The sequence below is a fragment of the Eriocheir sinensis genome, unplaced genomic scaffold, assembly GCF_024679095.1.
Source record: "Eriocheir sinensis breed Jianghai 21 unplaced genomic scaffold, ASM2467909v1 Scaffold615, whole genome shotgun sequence".
NCBI classification, from domain to species: domain Eukaryota; kingdom Metazoa; phylum Arthropoda; class Malacostraca; order Decapoda; family Varunidae; genus Eriocheir; species Eriocheir sinensis.
The window spans coordinates 208,695-234,155 of record NW_026111960.1 but is presented as its reverse complement, the minus strand read 5'-3'; the positions used below and the strand labels follow the sequence as shown (position 1 = coordinate 234,155).

The 25,461-nt window shown below is 46.4% G+C and overlaps 1 protein-coding gene across 1 annotated transcript; it reads right to left on the bottom strand.

Annotated features, from left to right (window-relative positions):
- On the bottom strand, positions 1-24,007 carry LOC126993455 (uncharacterized). The gene is made up of 6 exons (XM_050852578.1): positions 23,212-24,007; positions 19,353-19,427; positions 6,148-6,288; positions 5,383-5,689; positions 4,673-4,849; positions 1-872 (listed from the first exon to the last, which is right to left on the bottom strand). The coding sequence occupies exons 1-6, from the start codon at positions 23,671-23,673 to the stop codon at positions 499-501; spliced, it is 1,536 nt and encodes a 511-aa protein (XP_050708535.1). The 5' UTR covers positions 23,674-24,007; the 3' UTR covers positions 1-498.
- Between the last annotated feature and the right edge of the window lie 1,454 nt (positions 24,008-25,461).

The window sequence follows — 25,461 nt, the reverse complement described above, 5'->3', positions numbered from 1 at the left end:
CTCCACTTCCAACGGTCCAAGCTCCCACGCAGCTACCGTGTCCATCTTATGTCTCTCCTGCCAGGATCGCCTGACTAGCTCCAGTCATAAGCTACGTGGGCGTCCCCTTGTTTTCAACCACTCAGGGTTGAATCGTACAGAAATAGCCTTATGAGCAGAATCAACGTCCGGGAGGCGCGCCACCTGCCCGCCGGGCTTGGTGTTCACGGACTAAGTTGGCAACAGGCCACGATTCAGTTTTATCAAGTAGTGGCTTGTTCGACACAAAGTCATTCCAACAATACCCCATGATCCTGCATTTGGTATTTGGTACCATAGGCATCGACACGCCTCTCCTTGCCACTTTTCAGTGTCCATGTCTCACAGCCATACAGTAAGAGAGGAAGCACAAGCAACTTAAGGATTCGAAAAAAAAAATATATAGCCCTGCAAAGAGTATTTTCTTCATTTGTTATTTTTTTTTCAAGCATTGTCTAACAAAGTCCATAAGTATCTATATCATGATCCTTTAATACCCCCTTGACCCTCACCAGCACCCCCACCCCCACCGCTACAGCAGTGGCCGGTAGGAGGGAGGTAAGGGTTACACACGTGGTTCAGCATCATCTGAACAGCCACGCTTAGCGCCTCAAGGCCGATGTGCATTCGCTCCCAGCAGTTCCAGGTGTTGGGCGGCGGGAACACTGAGTAGTGCGGCAAGGTGTTTAGATCCACCTTCTCCAGGATAAGGTTGACACAGTCCCCGGCGGCGCGGTGAGCCACGGGCAGGAAGGAGTCCCACACGATGACGCCCGGTGGCTGCAGGGACGTCTGAGCGTTGCTGAGCCACTCCAGCATCCTGTTGGTCTGGTGGGTGAAGTGTCCGTTCCCACCTGTCCGGAAAAAAAACAAAACATATATATATATATATATATATATATATATATATATATATATATATATATATATATATATATATATATATATATATATATATCTAGAGAGAGAGAGAGAGAGAGAATGAGAATCAGTAGGGGCAAATGCTAAGGGGCGCATCGCCTAACCCACAATGCGACAACCCCGGGAGTACTTCCGAGCAAGTCTCCATGCCAGCCCACTAGTCCACTACCCGTCCTAAGGGTGTCAGGTCAACTCGTAACCAAGTTAACTCGCACCTGCCTGTCAACATCTACCTTTCCTTTTTGCTGGAAGTATGCCTTCATACAGCCTGTACCTAAGAAGGGTGACCGCTCCAATCCCTCAAACTACCGTCCTATTGCTTTACTTTCTTGTCTATCTAAAGCTTTTGAATCAATCCTTAACCGGAAGATTCAAAAGCACCTTTCCACTTCTGACCTTCTATCTGATCGCCAGTATGGGTTCCGCAAGGGGCGTTCTACTGGTGATCTCCTAGCCTTCTTAACTGACTCTTGGTCATCCTCTCTTAGCCGTTTCGGTGAAACTTTTGCTATTGCGCTGGACATATCAAAAGCTTTTGATAGGGTCTGGCACAAATCTTTGCTTTCTAAACTACCCTCCTACGGTTTCTATCCTTCTCTGTACCTTTATCTCCAGTTTCCTCTCTGACCGTTCTATTTCTGCCGTGGTAGACGGTCACTGTTCTTCCCTAAATCTATTAACAGTGGTGTCCCACAGGGTTCTGTCCCATCTCCACTCTTTTCTGTTGTTCATTGATGATCTTCTTTCCAAAACGAACTGTCCTATCCATTCCTACGCCGATGATTCCACTCTGCATTATTCAACTTCTTTTAATAGAAGACCCACCCTTCAGGAACTTAACGACTCAAGGCTGGAGACTGCAGAACGCTTAGCCTCAGACCTTACTATTATTTCCGATTGGGGCAAGAAGAACCTGGTGTCCTTCAACGCCTCAAAATCACAGTTTCTCCACCTATCCACTCGACACAATCTTCCAAACAACTATCCCCTATTCTTTGACAACACCCAGCTATCACCTTCCTCAACACTAAACATTCTCGGTCTATCCTTAACTCAAAATCTCAACTGGCACCTTCATCTCTCATCTCTTACTAAATCAGCTTCCTCGAGGCTGGGCGTTCTGTACCGTCTCCGCCAGTTCTTCTCCCTGCACAGTTGCTGTCCATATACAGGGCCTTGTCCGCCCTCGTATGGAGTATGCATCTCATGTGTGGGGGGGCTCCACTCACACAGCTCTTCTGGACAGAGTGGAGGCTAAAGCTCTTCGTCTCATCAGCTCTCCTCCTCATACTGATAGTCTTCTACCTCTTAAATTCCGCCGCAATGTTGCCTCTCTTTCTATCTTCTATCGATATTTCCACGCTGACTGCTCTTCTGAACTTGCTAACTGCATGCCTCCCCCCCTCCCGCGGCCCCGCTGCACTCGACTTTCTACTCATGCTCATCCCTATACTGTCCAAACCCCTTATGCAAGAGTTAACCAGCATCTTCACTCTTTCATCCCTCACGCTGGTAAACTCTGGAACACTCTTCCTTCATCTGTATTTCCTCCTGCCTACGACTTAAACTCTTTCAAGAGGAGGGTATCAGGACACCTCTCCTCCCGAAATTGACCTATCTTTCGGCCACCTCTTTGGATTCTTTTTAGGAGCAGTGAGTAGCGGGCTTTTTTTATTAATGTTTGCTTTTTGTGTGCCCTTGAACTGTCTCCTTTGCTGTAAAAAAAAAAAAAAAAAAAAAAAAAAAAAACCTGGTCAATTCGTGCCCTTTGTTATCGCATTGCATTGTGAGATTTGTCATTCACTGTTATTTCCAGACTAGCAAATTATGGTATATAAACAAGTTCACTCAGTACTCACACAATCCACCATTAAGCGAATATTCTTACATGTTTCGTTCCTTCAAGCCTGGTCTATGTATGTGATTAAGTGGTTAAGCCGGTTCGTAGTTATTTGCGATACTTTTTCTTTTTTTCAGGTGCTGCCTATAGCGCCGGAAGACTCTCTTGGGGGTCTCTTGGACGACCCCAGCAGGTGAGTGGTGCGGGCGAATTTTGTTCATAGTGTGTGCTGTGACGTGTGACTCTTGCTTGGCCCATGCTGCCCCCCGGTGTTCCACTAAAACTTAGGGTTGATTTAAGTTCTGGGCACCATGAGGGTAATCTTCTGCCACTCGGCGTGTTTCGGTAGGACTCGAACCTGGGTCCTCGGGTTCATCACGTCCGCGGGCTGACCACTCCACCACCGCCTCTTCGGTAAAGTTCTGTTTGAGCATAACAGTAACCCTGACCGAGCTCTTACCTAAAACTTTGTTCTTAACTATTGGGGTATTCAAATCTGCGTAATATGAATCCTAACCATATTATTTACTCAACATATAGGCTATTAATGTCAATAGTGCATAAAAAAATATAAAAAATCCTATCAGTTACGAGTTACCCGAGTTACGAGTTAACTTGGTTACAAGTTGACCGATGTACGAGTTGATTTGGTTACGAGTTGAGCTGTAACCATCCTAAGTATACCTCATGGCAGGATGCATTGATTCACTCAAGTCACGAGCTTTCTTACAGAAACAAACCTAATACAGTCAGAGCTGGGATTCTGTAGAAAAAATCTACCACCGGTATCGGTAGTCGGTAGCGAGCCGCGTCCAATCGGTATCGGTAGATCGGTAGATTTTTCAGAAATCTACCGATCGGTATAGATTCGGTATCGGTAGATTAAAAAACTCTATAATTATATAATAAAAAAATGCTTTTAAAGGCCCATAACACACTTTTTAAGTTATTTCTCTCTTATTTCGGTTAACTTAAGAATAGAAGTAAATTAGAGTCTTTTAATACCTTTTTTAAGTGCCGCGTCCCTCTTACAGGGTTCACACACTCCTACACACGGGCCCCGCCGCGCCACATACAAAACACTCACTCAACACACAGCATATCCTAACCTCTGGTTCGTAACAATATGATTAAATAGTTCACTGACTTGATCAAAACTTTTTTAATGTAAAATAAAGTTTAAAAAAGGAAAATCACTTGAAAAGTTAAAAGCACAAAACGATTAAGTGCTGCTGCCGCGGCGGGTGGACTTAAAAACACTGCCACTTAAAACACTAGGCGATGAGGCTGAGCACGTTGTCGAGAGCGTAGGAGCTAGAGCGTAGGTGTAGGCTACTCGCGTCGGCAGGCCAAACAAGAGTGGGGCTCCCGCCAAAACTTTTGGCGGGAGCGAGAATCTGCTAGGTCGTGGCTGCCTCTGATTGGCTGAGAACGCCCAGAACGGCCGGTGATTGGCTAAGCGTGATGACGTCAAAGTAATACCTGGAATTTCCTGCTAACTGCTTCCCATAGATGCGCTCGAACGTGTTGAAACTTGTCCGTTTCATTTTGCCGGGGTCGTCTTCTCTTAAGTCTTAACAAAAAAGTCCCGCGCTCGCTTTTTCAATCTACCGATACCGATTGACTGCCAATCATGCGATCGGTAGCGGTATTCGGTAGTTTCTTCAAAATACCGAATGATCGGTATCGGTAGCAGTAATCTACCGCCGGTAGTACCGATCCCAAATGTCAATCGGTAGTCCCAGCTCTGAATACAGTAGTAGTAGTATAGCTGTAGTAGTAGCAGTAGTAGTAGTAGTAGTAGTAGTAGTAGTAGTAGTAGTAGTAGTAGTAGTAGTAGTAGTAATAGTAGTAGTCGTACTAGTAGTAGTAAACAACTCATGCAACACTCACTATAGTCATGGCTGATGTATTCCTTGAGTGGGTCGGGGAGTGCCCAGACCACGGCGGTGCGTGCTGCCAGGCGCTCCAGGACGCGCCGCAGCTTGACCATGACACCAACGGCGGCCTTGTCCAGCTTCTCGAGCATTGAGTCTAGGGTGGGTGTTGCCAGCTGCCAGGCCCCCGTGTCTGTGACGATGAGGGGAGGTGTTAGTTGTGCTGATGGTGGTGGTGCTGCTGCTGAGGCGGAGGAGCAGGAGGAGGAGGAGGAGGAGGAGGAGGAACAAGAGTAGGAGTAGGAGGAGGAGGCGTAATGAAAAAGAGATGATGATAATGGTGAGGAGAAGGAAGAAAAGATAAAAAAATGAAGAATGTGGCGATGATGATGATGATGAGGATGAGGAGGAAAATTATGATGATTAAAATAGACCACAAAGAGAGAGAGAGAGAGAGAGAGAGAGAGAGAGAGAGAGAGAGAGAGAGAGAGAGAGAGAGAGAGAGAGAGAGAGAGAGAGAGAGAGAGAGAGAGAGAGAGAAAATAAAGAAAAAAGAGGTTGATATGGAAAAATACTGTAAAAATGAATAATGCATGCCGCCCACACCCTCAAACACACACACACACACACACACACACACACACACACACACACACAGACTTACTCACCCACACCCATATTCACCCCCCTACCCACACCCATATTCACCCCCCCACCCACACCCACTTAGGATCAACAGGTCGGGGAGGTCTTCTTGAGGAGCGTGGCTTACGCTCTCCAGGAACTCCATCGCGCCCACATAATTCTCCTGACCCTTGTCTTTCGGCGGCACCTCTGAAAGCTCTATCAACGCGGCCCAGAGGAAGTTGATGGCGAGTCTGCTCCCTCCTTCTTCACCTCCTCCTCCACTCCCGTTTCTCGCCTCTTCGCCTTCCCCCGCGCCTTCCATATCCACTCGGAAGTTATTCTTGTATTTCATCCACTGTGACTGTCCTTTCTCGCCCAAGAAGTCCTCCACCGTGATCTCCTCGCCCTGAAAAATAGAAAAAAAAAAAAAAATGACATCTTCTGTCTTGTTTACTTTCGTCCGGAAATAAAATAACGTGTCCATGATTTCTGAGGGTATAGAGATGTTTTTTGTATTTTTTGCATTTTTGTGTAATAATAATAATAATAATAATAATAATAATAATAATAATAATAATAATAATAATAATAATAATAATAATAATAATAATATACAAGAATGGTTTGCTCAGTTTTACAAGGTATTGATCATCTTTGAACATGTTATAACATTTAGTCTAAGAGTGCTGATATATTACTGCTGCTGCTGGTACTATTATAACTATTAACATTACTGCTACGTTTACTACTCCTCCTCCTCCTCCTACTACTACTACTACTACTACAACTACTACTACTACTACTACAACTACTACTACTACTACTTCTACTACTGCCACTACTGCTGCTGCTGCTGCTGCTCACTTTGTAGGTCGTAATCTTGGGTCGGAGGTCACGCAGGAGGTCAATAAGGAGCTCAACATGCAGTCTGATCCTGGAGTCCCCGACGTAAGTGACCTTGGTAGTTTTGCCTGCCCGCCCGCGCGCCCGCACACACCTGTCCACCTCCGGCGCGTCGAACGTCCTCAGGTGGCAAGACAGGAGCGGCAGGTAACCCCCGGCCAGGTCCAGACGCCACTCCTACACAGGAAGGAGAGAGGGGTGGGGCTGTTCACGAGGCAGGTACGGGGACCGCGTACATTCGGCACTCGGTACATAGACGCAAACCTTAAAGCCTACGAGCAATGTGTGTGTGTGTGTGTGTGTGTGTGTATATATATATATATATATATATATATATATATATATATATATATATATATATATATATATATATATATATATATATATATATATATATATATATATATATATATATATATATATATATATATATATATATATATATATATATATATATATATATATATATATATATATATATATATATATATATATATATATATATATATATATATATATATATATATATATATATATATATATATATATATATATATATATATATATATATATATATATATATATATATATATATATATATATATATATATATATATATATATATATATATATATATATATATATATATATATATATATATATATATATATATATATATATATATATATATATATATATATATATATATATTTTCCAACAGACACCGTGTTTGGACATTTAGCACCAAACAATAACTTGTATTCCGAATCCTGAAACAAAAAAAAAGAACCGAATACACTGAATATATATATATATATATATATATATATATATATATATATATATATATATATATATATATATATATATATATATATATATATATACATCAAAAGTACCTCTTTGACAGTTCTCCGGTGGCCGCGTGTGGCACTGCGTGTATACCCAATGCCGTTTATTAATTCCATTCCCACTCTTTGATCCCATTCTCATCAATAGTGAAGTTGTGTCCGGTGACGTTGAGGCTGGAGCGAAATGTATACCTGATTCCTTGATCCTATTCCCTGCTCTTTGACCGCATTTTTACTTGGCAATAGTGAGGCTGAACTGGAGCTGTCGTTCACCCTTTTTGTCATGACACCTTCTAACACTCCTTGATTCCATTCTGATACTCTTCGATCCTATCTTTACCTTGGCTACGGTGAGGTTGGATCCCAGGTGGCCGGAGCTGTCGTTGACTCTGGCTGTCATGGCAGGGGACTCCTGGCCCACCACCGTAGAAGAGACTGGGAATAAAGCGCCTCTTCCTCTTCTTGGCCCTGATGACCTTCACCGCGTTGGTCATCCACTCGGTCATGTTTGGTGAGGTCTTCCGGATCTCAAACACGTCCCGACACACACTGTCATTGTTGTCATCGTCCTCGTCTTCGTTTTCTTCGCTGGCGTACTCCTCCTCGTCCTCCTCCTCCTCCTCCTCCTCTTCCTCGTCCTGGCCACCCTCACCCTCGCCGTCGTTGTCGTGGGCCTCAAGCTGTGTCCTTCTCGGGTGTAGTTGAGTCTGGCGTGTGTATTCAAGCTCCAGACTCGTGAGCATAACGAAGATAAACACGAGGCTCACGAAGGTCAGCAGCGCGAAGGTCCTGCTTGCCTTCTCCATCTGGCGGAGTGGCGCAGGGCGCTGCCTGGCACCGCCGCTGCTTGAGGCTAGACTCCCGTAAACACGCCAACTTTGACATACGTGTCTCCTTCCTAACCTCACCTGAAAACACACAAAAAAGGTGAGAATACTAATTGTACATGTACTGAGAGGCAAAGATAGAAAAGTGCATATGAAAGGTTTAAACAGTTGGAAACGTACGTGAGAGTTAAAAACATGTAAATGTACACAACAGGTGAGAAAAATGTCCACTACGACCTATAAACGTACACAGAAAAATGTAACACTGTTGGAGACATGCTGAGGGGTTAAAACTCTCTCAAGATTTCATGACATCGCACGTTCACAATGAGGTTTGTTTTTGCTCTGAGTCGTAAGTGTTTTTCCTCCTTCCCTTCCTTAGTTTCTTGTCCTAGTCCGTGGAGGCTGGAGTTTTGGCCGTAACTTTCCTTGGTTAAAAATATCTCTATGGCATGGTCGCTTTGTACAACGGAAGACGCCCTGTTACGTCTACCTTCATGGGACGCAGTTAACGTTAAGGCACCTGTTGTAGTACTGCTTGTCACGAAAGGTAAGTCTGCGTTAGGTTAGGGGTGTGAATATCTTGTTGCCTGAACTAATATCCACGTCACAGGTGTTCCTCTACTTTTCCTCCATGCAGCCTCCCCCCCTCCGTCTCTCTCTTCCTCCTTCCTCTGGCTCAATAATTTCTTCTCTTTCCTGCTTCCCCTTGATCTTCTTCTTATGCGTCTCTGTATGCAGTGCGTGTGTGTGTGTGAAGGGGGAAAGGATGAGGAAAAAGAGATTTATTTAGATTTACATAGAAAATCAGACCACACAGACCCTATGGTCCAGACTAGGTGATCTGTCCTTAAACCTAAGGGATTCTAAATTAATCAAATGGCTCCAAAACTTTACATTTCTACTCTAGTTTAATATAAAGTTGAAGGAAGTGTCGGTCGAGCTTGTTTTTCAGGAGTCAATCGTGTTACACTGGACCACTGAAGGTGGCAGCTTATTTCATTTTCGCACTACAACGTTGGTGAAGAAAAATTTGGTGCAGTCTGAATTTACTTGTCTACATTTAAATTTTGTGCCATTATTACTCGTTCGCAAAGTGTCATCGATCATAAACAATTTTGATTTGTCCACATTCGTGAGCCCATTAAGTATTTTACAATATTCGATCAGTTTTCCTCGGAGGCGACGTTTCTCAAGAGCGAATATGTTAAGGGTAGAAAGCCTCTCGTCGTAGGGTTTGTTGCGCAAGGAAGGGATAATTTTTGTTGCCCGACGTTGAACACCTTTTAATTTTGCAATGTCCTTTGCATGGTGGGGAGACCAAAACTGTACCGCATGTTCCAAGTGGGGTCTGACTAAACTATTGTAGAGCGGAAGTATTACTTCTTTCTTTTTTAATAAAAAGTTTCTTTTAATGAAGCCCGGCATTCTGTTCGCTTTATTTGCTGCATCGATGCATTGATGTGAGAATTTGAGGTCTGACGCGATTTTGACACCGAGGTCCTTGACGCATTGAACGCTTTTGAGTTTGACGCCGCGCATTTCGTAATCGAACTTCTTATTTCTTGTTCCAACTTGAAGGACCTGGCACTTGTCTACGTTAAAGGGCATCTCCCATCTGTCAGACTAAGCTGAAGTTTTATGCAAATCCTCTTGGAGGCTTTGTTTGTCTTTGTCAGTGAGAACCGAGTTACCAATCTTTGTGTCGTCTGCAAATTTACTAATGCGATTATTGAGTCCGACATCCACATTGTTGATGTAAATAATGAAGAGCACTGGGCCAAGAACCGAGCCCTGAGGGACGCCACTAGTAACCGGCGACCACTCTGAGTTAAATCCGTCGATCACCACTCTTTAATGTCTGTTGCTCAACCAATTTGCGATCTATTGATGTACTTGACCGTCAATACCTAGATGCTTTAATTTATAAAGTAATTTATGATGTGAAACTCTATCAAACGCTTTCTGGAAATCAAGATTGGGTAGGCCGTGGCTGAGTGGTTAGCGTGCTGGGCTCACATTCACCGCGCCATGGACAACGTCGGTTCGAATCCCCACGCTACCACCTGGGATTTTTCAGTCACCGCCGAGTGAGTGGAGTCAAAGGCTCTTCGTCTCATCAGCTCTCCTCCTCATACTGATAGTCTTCTACCTCTTAAATTCCGCCGCCATGTTGCCTCTCTTTCTATTTTCTATCGATATTTTCATGCTGACTGCTCTTCTGAACTTGCTAACTGCATGCCTCCCCCCCTCCCGCGGCCCCGCTGCACACGACTTTCTACTCATGCTCATCCCTATACTGTCCAAACCCCTTATGCAAGAGTCAACCAGCATCTTCACTCTTTCATCCCTTACGCTGGTAAACTCTGGAACAATCTTCCTTCATCTGTATTTCCTCCTGCCTACGACTTGAACTCTTTCAAGAGGAGGGTATCAGGACACCTCTCCTCCCGAAATTGACCTCTCTTTTTGGACACTCCTTTGACCTCTATTCAGGAGCAGTAAGTAGCGGGCTTTTTTTTAATATTTTTCTTTACGCCCTTGAACTGTCTCCTTAGCTGTAAAAAAAAAAAAAAAAAACAACTGAAGTTAGACTAATAGGCCTGTAATTACCAGTATTTCGCTCTTTGTTTCTTTAATTTATTATTTTTTTTTTTTACGTCTTACGCCTATGGCGCCGGTAGGCTTGCTTGAGGGGCCTGGATGGTACTCGGCCCAAGCCCATATTGGCGCAGGCAGGTGTTTATAGTGGCAGCATATACTTTGTCAGGTCTGGGACTTTTATTTGTTTTTAAAGGATTGGAGAGCTTTTAGGACTTCATCGGTAGTTATTACAAAGCTAGGCAATGCATGCTCGAGATTTACGTTAGTACTGTTGTCGTCGCTGGTGTTGGTGGTAGTGGTGGGAAGACTGTTGTTTATATAAAAGGAGAAATATTTCGGATTATTTTTACAGTTGGCTGCAATGTTTTCTTCATATCTACGCTTTGCCTGACATACTAATCTTTTTACTCGCCGCCTGACTTCATGATAAAGTCTAATGTTTTCGGGCGTGTTTTGCTCTTTCTTTAGCCTGTAAGACAATTTTCTCTCCTTAACCGAAGGTTTAATTTCGCTATTAAACCAAGGCGGACTTTTATTAGTGTTACTTCGCTTCTCGCAAAATGAGATAAACGTGTTCTGCTGAGTGAGTAAATGATTTTTTAAGTTTAGCCAGGCTTCCTCTACGTTGCAATCATCAGATAGTTGTATTTCTGTTAGTTTTTGTCGAATCTCTACTGAAGAAGTTAAAAGAAAAGAAGGGAATGAAGGAAAGTGAGAGGTAGGGAGAGGAGGAGGTAGGAATGAACACACAGAAAGAGGAGGGAAGGAATAAGGTGAGCATAAATGGACGTGCAAAGGGAGAGGAAAAGAGATGGAAGAGGCCCGGGAGACAGGGAGAGCTGGAGGGAGGGATTTTGAGGCTGGAGGTAGGGAATAAGGGAGGGAGCGAGGGAGGGAGTTTGAGGTTGGAGGGATGGAGTGAAAGAGGGAGGGAGTTTGAGGCTGGAGGAAGGGAGGGAGTCTGAGACTGGAGGGAGGGAAGGAGGGAGTTTGAGGCTGGAGGGAGGGAGGGAGGGAGGGAGGGAACGAGGGAGTGAGTTTGAGGCTGGAGGAAGGGAGGGAGGGAACGAGGAACATAAGAACATAAGAACGTAGGAGTCTGCAAGAGGTCGGTAGGCCTGTAAACGGCAGCTCCTTTGAACCTAACCCCACCTAATATCACTATCCATGAATTTATCTAATCTATTTTTGAATGTGACAATTGTATTGGCACTCACCACATGACTCCTCAGCCTGTTCCACTCATCTACCACTCTGTTAGTAAACCAATTTTTGCCTATGTCCCTGTTGAATTTGAATTTATCCAGTTTAAACCCATTACTTCGTGTCCTACCCGGTTCTACCAACAAAACCTTATGAATATCTCCCTTATTAAAGCCCTTCATCCATTTATAAACCTCGATCATGTCTCCTCGCACCCTTCGCCTTTCTAGAGAATGCAAGTTTAACTGTTTGAGTCTTTCCTCGTATGGCAAGTTGGATCATTTTAATCATTCTCCTTTGCACCGATTCTAACATTTTGATATCCATTCTATTGTAGGGTGACCAGAACCGAACCGCATCATCGAGATGAGTGAGTTTAAGGCTGGAGGAAGGGAGGGAGCGAACGAGGGAGGGAGTTTGGGGCTGGAGGAAGGGAGAGAGGGAGCGAGAGAGGGAGTTTGAGGCTGGAGGAAGGGAGAGAGGGAGCGAGAGAGGGAGTTTGAGGCTGAAGGAAGGGAGAGAGGGAGCGAGAGAGGGAGTTTGAGGCTGGAGGAAGGGAGAGAGGGAGCGAGAGAGGGAGTTTGAGGCTGGAGGAAGGGAGAGAGGGAGCGAGAGAGGGAGTTTGAGGCTGGAGGAAGGGAGAGAGGGAGCGAGAGAGGGAGTTCGGTTCAGTAATCAGTAGGGCGAGGGAAGTGTCATCGTCACGTGGCCTCTACGTTTCATTGCGGGATGTGGGAGGAGGAGGAGGAGTGAGGCAGCATTTTTTCCCCTAAGATGCCAGATGATATAACGATCACTGGCTTGCTGGGTAGTCAGGGCATTTCAGGTTAACCATGTGTGTTACGTTGGGTGCCTGTACTCACACATCACCGTCTCTTCCCTTCATGTCAGCAAGAATGAGGTTTTGCCAGAGACGCTGTCCATCACTCACTCTGTGGCTGCATGACGTTGCAGTGGCAGGCTCTCTCAGCATTCTTACTCTTCTGGTTGGCTGCCCCTCATGGATGAGAGAGCAGCCCAAAGCTGCAGGAACGTCAGTCCAAGTATTTGAATTAGCCTTGGATGGTAGCTAAGAGAGAAGGACTACGTGCCCTGACTCTATGGCAGCCTAAAGCTATGTAAAGTATGGAGCCCCATTCTGGACACATTTAGGGATAGGGTCACAAGTTATACATCCCTAACTCTCACAGTAGTCCTGAACTCTCTCCCCGCTGAAGCTTTCCCGTCATCTTGACCCCAGTACTTTAACCTCCCCAGCCCCTGAGTCCCACACAGCAACGCATATAATGATGTCTTAAGGTCAAGACAGGAGTGATGCGGGTTAGTGCAAATTTTTATGCTCAGCGGCACTACACAGCTCAAGTAAAAATTGGGACAATGCCCCAGCTCCTGCATGCATATTCTCTTTTGTATAAAATATAAATATTTGTTTATGCTTTGTTTCATTTCATATTTAGGTATATTACAAAATGCCATTATTAATTATAGATAAGTATGACATAACATGCTCGTACATTTCTCAATTCATGAATTGTGTTATAACTGCAGGTGCCTCCACTAGGTGAAATATCTTACCAGATCTCCTCCAACAACGAGTCATCTACCACCATCACCACCACTGCAGCAGTGGCCGGCAGGGGGGAGGTAAGGGTTACAGACGTGGTTCAGCATCATCTGAACAGCCACGCTCACCGCCTCATAACCAAGGTGGACTCGATCCGAGCACTGCCAGGCGGTGAGGGGCGGGAAGTGTGAGTACTGTGGCAGGCGCTCCAGGTCCACCCCCTCCAGGACAATGTTGAGGCAGTCCCCGGCAGCGCGGTGAGCCACGGGCAGGAAGGAGTCCCACACGATGACGCCCGGCGGCTGCAGGGACGTCTGCGCGTTGCTGAGCCACTCCAGCATCCTGTTGGTCTGGTGGGTGAAGTGTCCCATCCGCCCTGTTCGAGAGAGAGAGAGAGAGAGAGAGAGAGAGAGAGAGAGAGAGAGAGAGGAATGGGTAGGGGTGGAGGAAATGGGAGGGGAGGGATGAAGGGTGGGTGGGTGTGGGGTGGGTGGAGGGTGAGGTTGAGGGGGTAGGGAAAAGTTCGATGAGACACGAGTGTGTGTGTGTGTGTGTGTGACGGTGGGGTGGAGAGAGGTTGGGGCAACAGGCACGCGCGGCTCCTGTGGTTCCGCAGCCACGCTGCGTCTAGGTAGTTCATTCATTTCGACATAAGTACCTTTCCGCAGTAGTGATTCACACACCAGATCCATGCAACACTCACCAAAAGCGTGGCTCATGTATTCCTTGAGTGGGTCAGGAGTGCCCAGACCACGGCGGTGCGTGCTGCCAGGCGGGCCAGGACGCGCCGCAGCCTTGCAATGACTCCCATGGCGGCCTTATCCAAGATCATGACTACTGGACGGCGGTCAAAAACTGCTAGATGCCAGACCCCCGTTTCTGCGGCAATGAAGGGAGGGTCTGTAAGTGTGTTGGCGGTGGTGGTACTGCTGGAGGAGGAGGAGGAGGAGGAGGAGGAGGAAACATGGACGAGCAGGCAGCAGAAAGCCTGTTGGCTCGTTACAAGGCTGCTTGCTTTCAGTGATTTAATCAATCCGTCAGCCACGGGAGTGGCTGACGGGAAGGATTAAAGCACTTGTGTACCTTATCTCGGATACATTCAGTTCACTCCCGATGCAGCAAAGTGTCGATCAATGCGTTTCTTGAAGGAGTTCATTGTCTCTGCGCTAACAACTGCAGGAAGGCTGTTCCAGTGGCGAACAACTCTATTCGAGAAATAGCTCCTGCCGATGTCGGTATTGCATCGGTTTGCATGAATTGTTTTTCCATTGTTTCTTGTCCTCGGGTTAGTTTGTAGCGTGAAGAGTTTGGAGTGAGCAACATTGCTGAGCTTGTTCAGGTACTTAAAGACTTGTATCATGTCTCCCCGCAGTCGTCTCTTTTCCAACGTGAAGAGGTTGAGTCGTTCGAGTCGCTCTTCGTAAGATTTCGTCCTCAGTGATGGTATCATCTTCGTGGCGCGTCGCTGTACTCTCTCAAGTAATTCAATGTCTTTCCTGTAGTTTGGAGACCAGAATTGCACGGTGTACTCCAGGTGGGGCCTTACCAGCGAATTAAACAGGATAACATAACTCCCGGCGTCTTGTATTCGAAGTTCCTCGCTATGAACCCGAGCATAGTATTGGCTTTCTTACAGGCAGACTTGCAGTGTTTTGTTTGTTTCAAGTCACTGCTGATGGTGACCCCGAGGTCTCTTTCCTCTTGCACTAACTGTAGTGGTTCGCCACCCATGTGGTATGTGTGGTTGCTGTTTCTGGATCCGATATTCATTACTTTACACTTGGTAGTGTTGAAGGACATCTGCCATTTTTCTGATCAAAGAGTGATCTGGTCCAGGTCTCTCTGGATCATTTCGCAGTCTGCCGTCGTGAGGGCCTTCCCACCCACCTTGGGGCCTTCCCACCCAGCTTAAGGAGGAGGAGGAGAAGGAGGAATAGGTGTGGTGAAATTAATGCAATGGTCATATGGGGCCGAATGCACACACACACACACACACACACACACACACACACACACACACACACACGCACACACACACACACACACACACACACACACACACACACACACACACACACACACACACACACACACACACACACACACACACACCTATGATCAGCAGGTCGGGGAGATCTTCTTGAGGGGCATCGCTCAGACTCTCCAGGAACTCCCTCGCGCCCACATGGTATCCATGGTCCTTGAAATCCACGGGGACCTCTGAACGCTGTATTAACGGGGCCCATACGAAGGTTGTATGAAGTCCATCTCCTCCACCTCCTCCTCCTCCGATGTCATCTCTTCCACCCTCGCTCCGGACCTCCACACGGAACTTTTGCTTGTATTTCTTCCACTGTGACCGTCTTTCCCCGCCCAGAAAGTCTTCAACGGATACCTCCTCGCCCTGCAAAGTAATGGAAAAATGACATAAGTGAAATATGTAAATAAGAAAAATTTAATTAATAAATAATAATATAAACACCCCCTTCTCGTTTAAGGCCCGGTCACACCGCCCGAACTTTGCTGGAGCGTTCCTGGAGCGGTGAAAAAAATTCATCACCGCTCGTAACCGTTCACCACCGTTAAACAGAAGTTGGCCCCCGTTAAGGCAACGCCGTATACGCTCGGCCACCGCTGATGGTCCCTCCTACCGCTCCGAAAGTTTTGAGCTGCACAAAATATTGCGAGCGGTGAAGAGCGGTCAATTTTCCGCTCCGGCAAAGTTCACCACCGCTACAACAACGTCCAGTCAAAGTGTGGCACAGCTAGACGCAAGTTCGTGGACGCTTGGGTCCGCTAGGCCAACGCAGAAATCTTGAACGCTGGACCACCGCTGATTCACCAGCTTTGCCCGGGCGGTTTTTAAACGTTGCACAAACTTTGGCAGAGAGGTTGTAAGCGTTTTACGAGCGGACACATGATTGCTGGAACGGTGTCGGACGTTGAAGCAGCGATCCATTGCGGTGATGAACTTTGGTTTGGCGTTGGTATGGAGGTGTCGAAGCGGGACCAGAATTTGGCTATAAATACGGGGAGAAATGAACTAGGAGACCATTTGGAATCGAGCTGCCGTTGAGTGCAGACCTCATTTATATCAAATTTTGCTCAAAAAATGTACTACCATGGATGCTGAGAGACTTGGTATGATTGGTGCACTAGTCCAGCAGCAGAATCAGAACCTCCTCAGATTGCAACAAACTGTTGTCAGCTCCGTAGTCAAAAGCGGTATGCCGCTAAACCAAATTTAAACCCCCGCCAAGCCAACGCCCGCATGCGCAGAACGCCGCTCTATCAACGGTCGCGTCACCGCTAAACCAACGCTCGCTACCGCTAGCTACCGTTAAACCAACGCTAAAGCAACGCCGACTTCAGCGGTGCACCGCTAAGGCAACGCCCGTGTTTTCCAGTTTTTTCCCCATTTTGTGCGCGGTGACGAGCGTTGTTGAAATTCGGCCACCTCTCCCTACCGTTCAAGGAACGCTCTAACAAAGTTCGGGCGGTGTGACCGGGCCTTTACGGAGCCTACCAATAAAACAGCAGTATTCAATGGTTACTATGAGAGTGAGGATATATTTTCTGGGGTAAGGTAAGGTAAGGTAACGTTGGGGGTACAGGTTACAGCTGCGCGTCCCTGGCGGCGGTGCTCATCTTCCCGTTGGCCCTTTGAGCCTGTGGTGGGAGAGTACCCATTTACCCGACACAGGGCCAGTGTAACATGCGGGTTACCACAGTCTACATTCCCCATGTCCCCCTTTTTTAAATTCGGCGTCACATTAGCTACTTTCCATAGGCTTGGTACATAACCAGAATTTATTGACGTCTTAAAAATATCGGCTAGTGGGCGACAGCGTATATAGCTCTTTGCATTCCTTCAGAAGTCGTGGAAATATTTCGTCAGGATCTGGCCATTTACTTTTCTTTAACTTATCTATCTCATCCTGGACTACCTGCCTGGTGATGATTATATCCCTCAATTTGAACTCTCTCCGGAATGGTCGTTCGATCCTCTTGTGTGAAGACTGACAGGAAGTAGCCGTTCAACATTGTAATCATATATTTGCAATTTTCCACGAACTCGCCTGTGTTTGCTTTCAGCGGTCCAATTTTCTCCCTTGTTTTTGTTCTATACATCTTCAAGAAGCCCTTGGGAACACTCTTCGCCTCTTTTGCTACTCTAATCTCATAATTCCTTTTTGCTACCCGGGTGTTTTCTTTACCACTTTGGATAGTTCAACATACCTCCCCCTGAGGTGCGTTTCACCATTCTTTATTTGCTTATAAATTCCCTTCTTGAAACCTATCCCATGTGTTAGCTTACGGGTCATCTACTTAGGATCATTGTTTTCCTTTCTAAGTGTTCGCTGAGGTATATGCTGTCCCTGCCCCTCTATTACTACTCTAACTAAATTATTGTAGGTTAATTCTATCTGGTTCTCCTGGCTCTCCAATCCACGGTTCTGGCCCTCATGAAACCCTAAATTTCCCTAATTAACTTAGTAATTTGCTCTTTTAAAATCTGGCACCAACACTAGATTAGGATCGTGGGTTACCGCCCAATCCAAGTTAAAGCCAACCTCTCTTTGGTCACTATTTCCTAGCTCTCACCCCACCTTCAGCTCACTTAGAATATTCCCATCTTTAGTTAGGACTAAGTCTAATAAGTTATCTCTTCTCTGGTAGGCTCAGTAACTACCTGCTTAAGGAAATTGTCTTGTATAACTTTAAGAAACTCCTCGGCTTCCAGGTCACCCACTGGGCCTTCCCAGTTTATATTCCTATAATTGAAGACACTTGCGCTGACACTTTTATTCCTGCTCGCCGTGCCAATATCTTGTAGTAATATGCCCGTGTCCTGCCTGCTAAGGTTAGGTGGCCTGTATAGAACCCCAGGAGTCAGTTTTTCTTTCCCTTTTGTGAACGACCACCCGCACTAACTCCGAATTGATGTTATTGACTGAATTGTTAGCGGAACATTTAAGTGTGTCTTTAACACAGAGTGCAACCCCACCCCCCGTTCTTCCCTTTCTATCTTTATGAAACATCTGGTAATCCGATATTTGAAATTCCGAGCTGAAATTTCTATTCTCAGTGATCGCTATTATGTCGATTTTTTTTTGGCAAGCTTCTCTCCTCAGTATGTCTATCTTACTCCTGAGGCTCCTATACAGTTAGTAGAGAAGACCCTTAGCCCGCCCTGTGTTACTCCCCTAGAATTATTACTCAGCTGCCTGGTTGTATTTTATGTTAGATGACCCCCCCATTAGTCCCCCCCTCGCCTATCCTATCCTATCCTATCATATCATATTAGTTTAAAAATGTCATATTGTGTTTCTGTATGATGAAAAGTTTGGTTTGTCATTAAAACACTCGAACATGTTGCAATATCAAATTTGGAGCAAAATAGCGTCCTCTGCCAATACACTGCTGGTACTACCACCACCACCACTACCACTACCACTACCACTATCACCACAACTACTACTACTGCTACTACTACTACTATACTACTACTAACTACTACTACTACTACTGCAACAACTACTACTACTAGAATTTTACATAACTACTACTACTACTGCTACTACCACTACTACTACTACTACTACTACTACTACTACTACTACTACTACTACTACTACTACTACTACTACTGCTACTACTACTACTACTACTACTACTACTATTACTACTACTACTACTTCTACTACAACTTCTACTACCATTACTCCTCCTCCTCCTCCTCCTCCTACTACTACTACTACTACTACTACTACGAAAAAACGGGTCTCCATCTATTAGAGTTGCGTTGTGAGCGGTATATTCTCTCATATCCTTTCACAAAGCAATTCATTGGCCCCACCCCGCCAATGACTGTGGCCGACAACCATCTTTATTTAATATTACAAACTTTACGAAACATTTACTACTACTACTACTGCTACTTCTACTACTACCACTACTGCTGCTGCTGCTCACCTTGTAGGTCGTAATCTTGGGTCGGAGGTCACGCAGGAGGTCAATAAGGAGCTCCACATGCAGTCTGATCCTGGAGTCCCCGACGTAAGTGACCTTGGTAGTTTTGCCTGCCCGCCCGCGCGCCCGCACACACCTGTCCACCTCCGGGGCGTCGAACTTCCTCAGGTGGCAAGACAGGTGCGGCAGGTAACCCCCGGCCAGGTCCAGACGCCACTCCTGCACAGATAGGAGAAAAGTGTGTGTGTGTGTGTGTGTGTGTGTGTGTGTGTGTGTGTGTGTGTGTGTGTGTGTGTGTGTGTGTGTGTGTGTTCGTGTATGTGTGTTTCACCTATTTGTATCTTCCTAGACTGAGCTAAAAGCGCATGTGTTCTGGACCTTAGATTTTTACCTCTGGCGGTGCCGCGGGTCGGGGCTCAGCCCCGGCTGATACCCGGTGGGTAGGTGTGCACGGCTGGATGGACAGGGGCCCTGATGTAAGGACGCTGATGATCTGTCTCCACGCCAAGGAAATGAGCTTGGGCTCTCTAGGTTGTGAGCTGAGCGTGCTAACCACTATAGTATGGAACACTGTTTATCACTCGACACACACACACACACACACACACACACACACACACACACACACACACACACACACTCCGTGGCACAACTGGTTAGAGCGCTGCGCTGCCAGGCTTCACGGTCTGACGGGGCGGTTGTTTGAGCCCGCTCAGGCCGGATTCTTTCCATTTACTAGAAGTGGGCACTGCCCCCCCTTGAGCAAAGGGGATGGGGGTGTGGTGTTTGAGGTCCTGGCAGTACCCATGGATCGACGATAAAGAGCACTTGCTCATGTCGGGAGGGTACCTGCTGGCGATTACGAGTCCAACACGTGATCAGGCCGTGGTGAATTTTACACACACACACACACACACACACACACACACACACACACACACACACATACGGGAGGTTGGATCCGTATTAAGGACTTTCGGTGACTTGCCTCGCCAACTCTAAGCTCGTGTGCCTGCAGCGCCAAAACCAGTCTCACTGTTTCGTGAACTGAGGGCATTTTCCTAACTCTCACGTTATATCTCTGAACAACAGTAGACAACATGTCTGGCCGCTAACACCTGTAGGCGTGAAGAAGAAGAAACCCTCTGACTGCAACATCGGCTCGTGTGCCGACGGAGTGAAGGCCGAGAGCAAGAAGAGGCAGAGGCCCCCTGACAACGGCCGTGGCAAAGGAGCCGCCATATATAAGAGTAAGATGGACTCAGAATACGACAGGAGTAAGAAGCAGGCCCCCGGCAGAAAGAGACAGAGGGCCTCTGACGACGTCAGTGACGAGGCACCTTCCAATAAAAAGATGAAAGTGCCCCCAGATTACGACAAGAGTAAGCAGATCGCCACGGGGAAGAGCCTGCGGACCAACACACTGTGGTTGGTGCTGGTGACCCGCGCCAAGCCCTTCCAGCTACGACGCCCTCCTGGCCGGCAGGTGTGTCTGGACGTCGGTCCCAGCAGCAAGATGTTTGGCAGCGTGTACGGCCGCCGCTGCATCATCGTACTCGACTTAGACTGTAGCGATAATTTGATCTTCATCTCGCGGGCCGAGGAGCTGGGTCTGCTGACCGGCGAGGAGGGCAGCGAGATGATAAACGTCCATATGCACATTGGAACGAGGAAGATGAAGGTGACACTGCTGGACGAGGTGGTGGTCACGCTCGGGGGACAAGTGGAGGTCCACCCCCCCTTTAGTGTGCTTTCCAAAAGCCTCGAGGGTCACTATAGATACGAGGAAGTGCTGCTGGGCCTGCCTGTGCTGCGTCGAGGCAGCGCGATGCAGACCTTCCACAAGGGCAGGAGTCGCCTGTACCAATCCCACCCGGTGTGTTAACAGGCGAGCACGCGGCGGCTGCGGGAACGTGGGCGCCCGAGGGTCCAGTAGTCTAGTTCCTTATCTCCGAAAACCCTTATTTGTACACTTTTGGAAACAGATGTCATATTTGGCACACATATACATTAGATCATTGTGAATCAAACTTGATATAAAAACAACCTTGTGGAGCCACCTAGTGGCCGGGGCGCCGCTCCCAAAAGCGCCCTTTCAAATCTCAACCTATCTCCTTAAAACTCCCCATATCTCCGCCCCTAATCAATATTATGTCATTCTCTTTGCAGAGTTAGCTTTCTCATAATATTCCTAAGAAAAAATATTGAAATACCAAACATGATCTGATCAGTACTGTATGTAGTATTTATGATTTTGTAAAATATTTCACTTTCGCGTTAAGTGAAATATATTGCAAAATCATAAATATCACAGAAAACACCAATCAAATCACATTTACTATTCCCATACTTTTTCTTAGGAATAATGAAACATATAATTCTGCAAAGAGAATTAAAATATGCTAATTAGAAGAGGAGATATGGGGAGTTTTATGGAGGCATATGTTCATCACTCAACCCAGGAGCCTGGAATTGAATGTCTAGGATCACAGAGAGGAATCGCGTGACGTCATCGTCTTGCGCGTGGAACGACTGTGTATTCTTTTATCATTAGACTGTGGCTGGATCCAAATTCATTCATCACATTCCTTCACCCCATTTGCATATTCCTTGCTTGTCTTATTAGTATAGTAAAGGAGGCAGCGCAAAGTGGGATAGCCCGAAGATGTGGATAAATCATTACAGACGACATCTCAGTATCACGAACCTTACGAGTATGGAGTATGCATCTCACGTGTGGGGGGGCTCCACTCACACAGCTCTTCTGGACAGAGTGGAGTCTAAGGCTCTTCGTCTCATCAGCTCTCCTCCTCTTACTGACAGCCTTCTACCTCTTAAATTCCGCCGCCATGTTGCATCTCTTTCTATCTTCTATCGATATTTTCATGCTGACTGCTCTTCTGAACTTGCTAACTGCATGCCTCCCCCCCTCCCGCGGCCCCGCTGCACACGACTTTCTACTCATGCTCATCCCTATACTGTCCAAACCCCTTATGCAAGAGTTAACCAGCATCTCCATTCTTTCATCCCCTTCACTGGTAAACTCTGGAACAGTCTTCCTTCGTCTGTATTTCCTCCTGCCTATGACTTGACCTCTTTCAAGAAGAGTGTATCAAGACACCTCTCCATCCGAAATTGACCTCTCTTTTGGCCACTCTATACTTATCACTATATGAGAGCAACAGTTAGCGGGCTTTTTTATTTTTTTTACATCTTTTTGTTGCCCTTGAGTTGCTCTCTGTGCTGTAAAAAAAAAAAAAAAAAAAAAAAGATCCATTAGTGAGAATATTTCCAAAAATTCCTCCCGGGGTCGGAACCCGAACCTCGAGACGGGAGGCAGTTACTTTAGCGTCAAGTCAAAGGGATCCCCGTGGTTCAAGGTCTTGGGAGTCTGTCTGCATCTTCGGGCAGTCACACAGAGCTCGCTGGTGCAGCTCATGAAAATATCTGATAAGAGTAGCCGAAAGAGGGTCAAAATCTGGCCCATATAGATTCCATTCTTACCGTGGCTATAGTGAGGCTGGGTGCCACGCAGCCAGAGGTGTCATTTACTTGATACGTATCCTCTAATTTACATCCACATTCTTTGATCCCATTCTCGTAGTCCTCGATCCTATCTCGAGCTTGGCTATGGTGAGGGTGGATTGGAGCTGTCATTTGCCTTGGTTGCCATGACAGAATACCCTATCACACTTGTTGCTTCCATTTCCTACTTTACTACAGATTAGGTTATGTTGAAGATATATGCTATAGCTACGCGTGGCCTCGGTTCTCATCTCCGTCTCTTTGGCTCTTGAGATTGTGGTGGGTGAAAATTAGCCCGGGACAAGCGTGATATACGTGTTACCAATTTATCTTTCCCAAGTACTTATTTATCGACCACCCCGATATGGAGAATGAACAGCTGGGTGGACTGCACACCGACTGCCCAGGTTGGGATTCGAACCCGAACCCTCGGATTCGTAGCTCAGCGTGCTAACAACAACACAACGGGGACGCATACCTTGGCTACGGTGAGGTTGGATCCCAGGTGGCCGGAGCTGTCGTTGACTCTGGCTGTCATGGCAGGGGACTCCTGGCCCACCACCTCGTAGAAGAGACTGGGAATAAAGCGCCTCTTCCTCTTCTTGGCCCTGATGACCTTCACCGCTTTGGTCATCCACTCGGTCATGTTTGGTGAGGTCTTCCGGATCTCAAACACGTCCCGACACACACTGTCATTGTTGTTGTCGTCCTCGTCTTCGTTTTCTTCGCTGGCGTACTCCTCCTCCTCCTCCTCCTCCTCTTCTTCCTCGTCCTGGCCACCCTCACCCTCGCCGTCGTTGCCGTGGGCCTCAAGCTGTGTCCTTCTCGGGTGTAGTTGAGTCTGGCGTGTGTATTCAAGCTCCAGACTCGTGAGCATAATGAAGATAAACACGAGGCTCACGAAGGTCAGCAGCGCGAAGGTCCTGTTTGCCTTCTCCATCTGGCGGAGTGGCGCAGGGCGCTGCCTGGCACCGCCGCTGCTTGAGGCTAGACTCCCCTAAACACGCTAATTTTGCCACACATGTCTCCTTCCGAACCTTACCTGTAAACATACAAAAAAGGTGAGGATACCTACTGCACACGTGCTGAGGTACAATGTGCATAATAAAGGTATAAGCACCGGAAAATGAAAGAGAGTGAGGCATAAGCAGGTAAGAAAATATCCACTCTCACCTGCCAGGGTACATAACAAAGGTGTACACGGCTGAAAAGTGTTGAACGGTTAAAACATTCAGCCAAGATTATCACTGCACGTTCACGACTATGAATTTCGTTATGATAGCGTTTTTTCTGTTTCACTTCCCTAGTTTCGTGAAAATTGCATTTTCAATTCAAACATTTTAGGTGTATCCTACTTAATGATAAGGTCGTTTGTGGCACCCAGAGGGGCTCGGTAACGTCTACCTTCATCGGACACAGGTAACGTTAATGTACCTGGCGTAGTAGTGCTTGTCACAACAGGTAAGTCTGCAATGGACCATAAGTGTGAGTGCTTGTTACCTGAAGCAATATCCACGTCACAAATATTCCTTCACTTTTCCTCCACTCTCACTCTCTCCCCGTCTCTCTCTCTTCCTCCTTCCTCTGGTTCTACTCTTTCAGCTTCCCTTTAATATTTGTCATGTTCCTCTAACATCATTCTTATGTGTAATCCCCAACGGTCTGACTACACGTCAGACTCACGACCACCAACCAGTGCCCTCCCCGCACGAGGTGCAGCGTGACGGATCGCTGGGTACGGCTGGAACCTCACACACACACACACACACACACACACACACACACACACTCCGTATATGTAGCGAGGAATATGTGAGTGAAGAAATCCGCCACATCGGCGACACTCATAAAAAAAAAAAAAAAAAAAAAAAAGGCTGGGATACCGCAAAGGTCTCCATGTTGAGTTACAAGTGCGAGCAAGGGCAATTATGGAAAATACACCGGGGAAGTACTCGATTGTCCCTGATTCAGACTTGGTGCAACCTCTGAGGAAAGCCTTACGCCACGCGGGCTACATAACAGTGTAGTGTACCGAATACCCTGCAGCGGGTGTGTCTGCAGTTACTTTGTGAGACAAGCAGGGGCCTGGAGAAAAGGCTTAAAGAGCACAGGGAGGACGTAAGACACCACCGCCGTACCAGTGCCTACACTGCCTAGTAGACCATATCGATAAGATATGAGAGAGAGAGAGAGAGAGAGAGAGAGAGAGAGAGAGAGAGAGAGAGAGAGAGAGAGAGAGAGAGAGAGAGAGAGAGAGACCACACAGACCTTATGGTCCGTACAAGGTGGTCTGTCCTTAAACCTATAAATGAAATGACATCAAAGGACCGCCATGACGCTGCAATTTGGATTCAGGAACATTCGCAAAACCTTGAGGAATTTTGAAACATTCGTTCAGTTTTCCTCGCTGGCGACGTTTCTCTAGGAGAAAACATGTTAAAACATGACAGCCTTTCCTCGTGAGGGTTGTTGCGTAAGGAAGAGATCGTTCGTGTTGCCCTACGTTGAACAACTTCACTGTCCTTCGCATTGTGAGACCAAAACTATACTTCAAGTAGTCTGATTAAACTTTTGTCTTGTTGTAGTATTTTATCTCTATATTGCGAATGAGAAATTTCTGTTATGGAAAAAGACAAAATTTGTTTCCTTCATTCCCTTCGTCAAAGCACTGCTGGGAAAATTTGAGGTTTGACGAAGAAATTTTAACACCAAGACTCTTAACACTATG

Bases quoted from the DNA above. Each gene is read 5' to 3' on its own strand.
- LOC126993455 (XM_050852578.1), bottom strand. From the start codon at position 23,673: ATGGAGAAGGCAAACAGGACCTTCGCGCTGCTGACCTTCGTGAGCCTC. The intron at 6,289-19,352 runs GTGGACAGGTGT...GACGCGCCGGAG, and splicing joins GGAAGTTCGACGCCCCGGAG to GTGGACAGGTGTGTGCGGGC. The intron at 5,690-6,147 runs GTGAGCAGCAGC...TCTATTTTTCAG, and splicing joins CCAAGATTACGACCTACAAA to GGCGAGGAGATCACGGTGGA.